Here is a 2,151-nt window from a genome sequence, read left to right as displayed (position 1 = left end):
TACAGAAGGAGTGCTGTTAGAGCACATTAATATGATGTTTAAAAAGTCATTTCATGACCCAAAACCACTCTCAGTTGGAATAGTTTAATGTTGGAGCAAGAAGTTTTACCCATATAGCACTTGACTACATCATTAATTTACTCCTGGATACATCTGTATTCCTTGTAATGAGTTAACTGTGACTCAAAGAAAATGTTTCAAGTATATTTAATGTGTTTTACTTAAGCAGATAAGTAGAATACATTGGATAAGGAGAGCAATTTTGTATTTCAGAATGCTTTAATGTCACAACTATTTATATATGACTTTTAAAGTTTGCTGTCTAAAGCTTCTGTTCTGAAGGATCATCTCTTAGAATGCACTGATGTCAATGTCACTCTGTTTACTTTGGTAGGTTGACTGTGGTGAGTTCCAGGACCCCAAGGTCTACTGTACTCGGGAATCTAACCCACACTGTGGCTCTGATGGCCAGACATATGGCAATAAATGTGCCTTCTGTAAGGCCATGGTGTAAGTATTATATTCATCAAAGCTGATCCTTGCAAACGCAAACTTCCAGAATAAGACTCTGACACCTTTTTGAAGTATTATAGAAAACACCCATACCTCCCCATAGAGACTGAAGAAGCAAGCTTCAGGCAATTTGATTGAAAACAGATGGCTCAAAAGCAGCAAAAACATTACATACTAAATTATTTGAAAACATAATCTTAATCACTTTGCCTTATTATTAATTTTGATTATCTTAGAGAAGTTTTTTAAAACATTCATACATCTTATACATTATAACTTATTATATTTAATAATTTTGATATGTTTGAACGTTTTCATTTGTTTCTAATTAAAACTTGCCATATCAATACGTAATGAACATATGTTTATACTTATATATATAACACATCTGACTGATTAATACTAAACTTTTCTCAGAATAAAGTTGGTGGTGTAATATGAGATTTGAATTAATAGATGCATATTACTGAGAGGGCTTGAAGGTGTCACTTACTCTAAAATGTCAAACACCTGAATATCTGGTTCAACTTCTTACATCTTCTGTCAGAAAGAACTATAGTCCCTTTGTCATTATCTCTCCTGTGACCTCTACCTTTTTAAATTGTATACATATTTACTCTTGGAGAATGAGCAATTGGTACCAAAAAGTCTAACACTTATGAAAACTCTGAGATTTGTTTAAGATTCACGCTTTCCACAGTTGACCAGACGTCACCTCTGAGTGCATTTAATTAACATCTTCTGAATCGTATAAATGGAATTTATAGAATAAAATAATTAAATGGACAGTGCCATTGTTAAACCTGTTTCGAACTTCTGTGGTGACTACTTACGACAGTGCACTGAATATATATTTGTCTTTCTTTTTTTGTAGGAAAAGTGGTGGGAAGATTAGCCTAAAGCATCCTGGAAAATGCTGAGTTAAAGCCAGTGTTTCCTGGTGACGCCAGCTCTTGCGGCCTTCTTTTCTCACTTCTGCTTATACTTTTGCTAGTGGATTCTTTTAATTCATAAAGACACACCTACTCTGCCTGGGTCTTGAGGAGTTCAATGTATGTCTATTTCTCTTGATTCACTTGCCAATAAAGCACATTCTGCAAAAGCATTGACTGTGTTCTTACTTTGAGATCAAGAAAACATATGCATACAACAGAGAATAATTGACCTGGGATAAACTTGGATCGAGAAACCTATTTTCTTTATCTAAGTTGACCATCCAGTCATTGTGAGATCTTGGGAAAATCCCTTCCTTTCTTTTATTCTTAGAATCTCCGGGTTTATAATGAAGGATTTTGGCAACATGACCATATGTTATGCTTAGTTACTTAAAATATCTATCATTTATTAGATCACATAATATTCATTCTTCCCAATTTCAGAAAAAGCATGTTATATAAAAGTAAAACATTTGTTCTCTACAGACCGTTTTTTTAGGCATCTGGAATGGAAATTTGGACTGTATAATTTCTAAAGACATACAGTATTTGGTTTTCTGTAATAGCAACATCATAAGGTATACCAGATATAACATAACAAAATATACAACAAATGGTGAATATTCAATACAGTCACTTAGCAAATAAAACAGCTCCAGTTAAAAGAAGACTGAAGGCTAAAGCACAGCTCTGTTGATAATAA

At 33.5% G+C, this 2,151-nt stretch overlaps 1 protein-coding gene across 1 annotated transcript in view; it reads left to right on the top strand.

Moving 5' to 3' along the window:
• SPINK6 (serine peptidase inhibitor Kazal type 6) overlaps nt 1–1,618 on the top strand; it is an 11,411-nt gene extending 9,793 nt beyond the window's left edge. Inside the window, exons 4-5 of the mRNA XM_023227037.2 lie at nt 395–510; nt 1,388–1,618. Coding sequence (XP_023082805.1) covers nt 395–510; nt 1,388–1,433 — 162 coding nt within the window. The 3' untranslated portion in view covers nt 1,434–1,618. The remainder of the gene's footprint in view (nt 1–394; nt 511–1,387) is intronic.
• The last annotated feature ends 533 nt before the right edge of the window (nt 1,619–2,151 follow it).

This window comes from Piliocolobus tephrosceles, chromosome 4 (assembly GCF_002776525.5).
Source record: "Piliocolobus tephrosceles isolate RC106 chromosome 4, ASM277652v3, whole genome shotgun sequence".
Lineage (NCBI taxonomy): Eukaryota > Metazoa > Chordata > Mammalia > Primates > Cercopithecidae > Piliocolobus > Piliocolobus tephrosceles.
The sequence above is the reverse complement of the archived record's forward strand: the minus strand, read 5'-3'. Positions and strand labels throughout refer to the sequence as shown.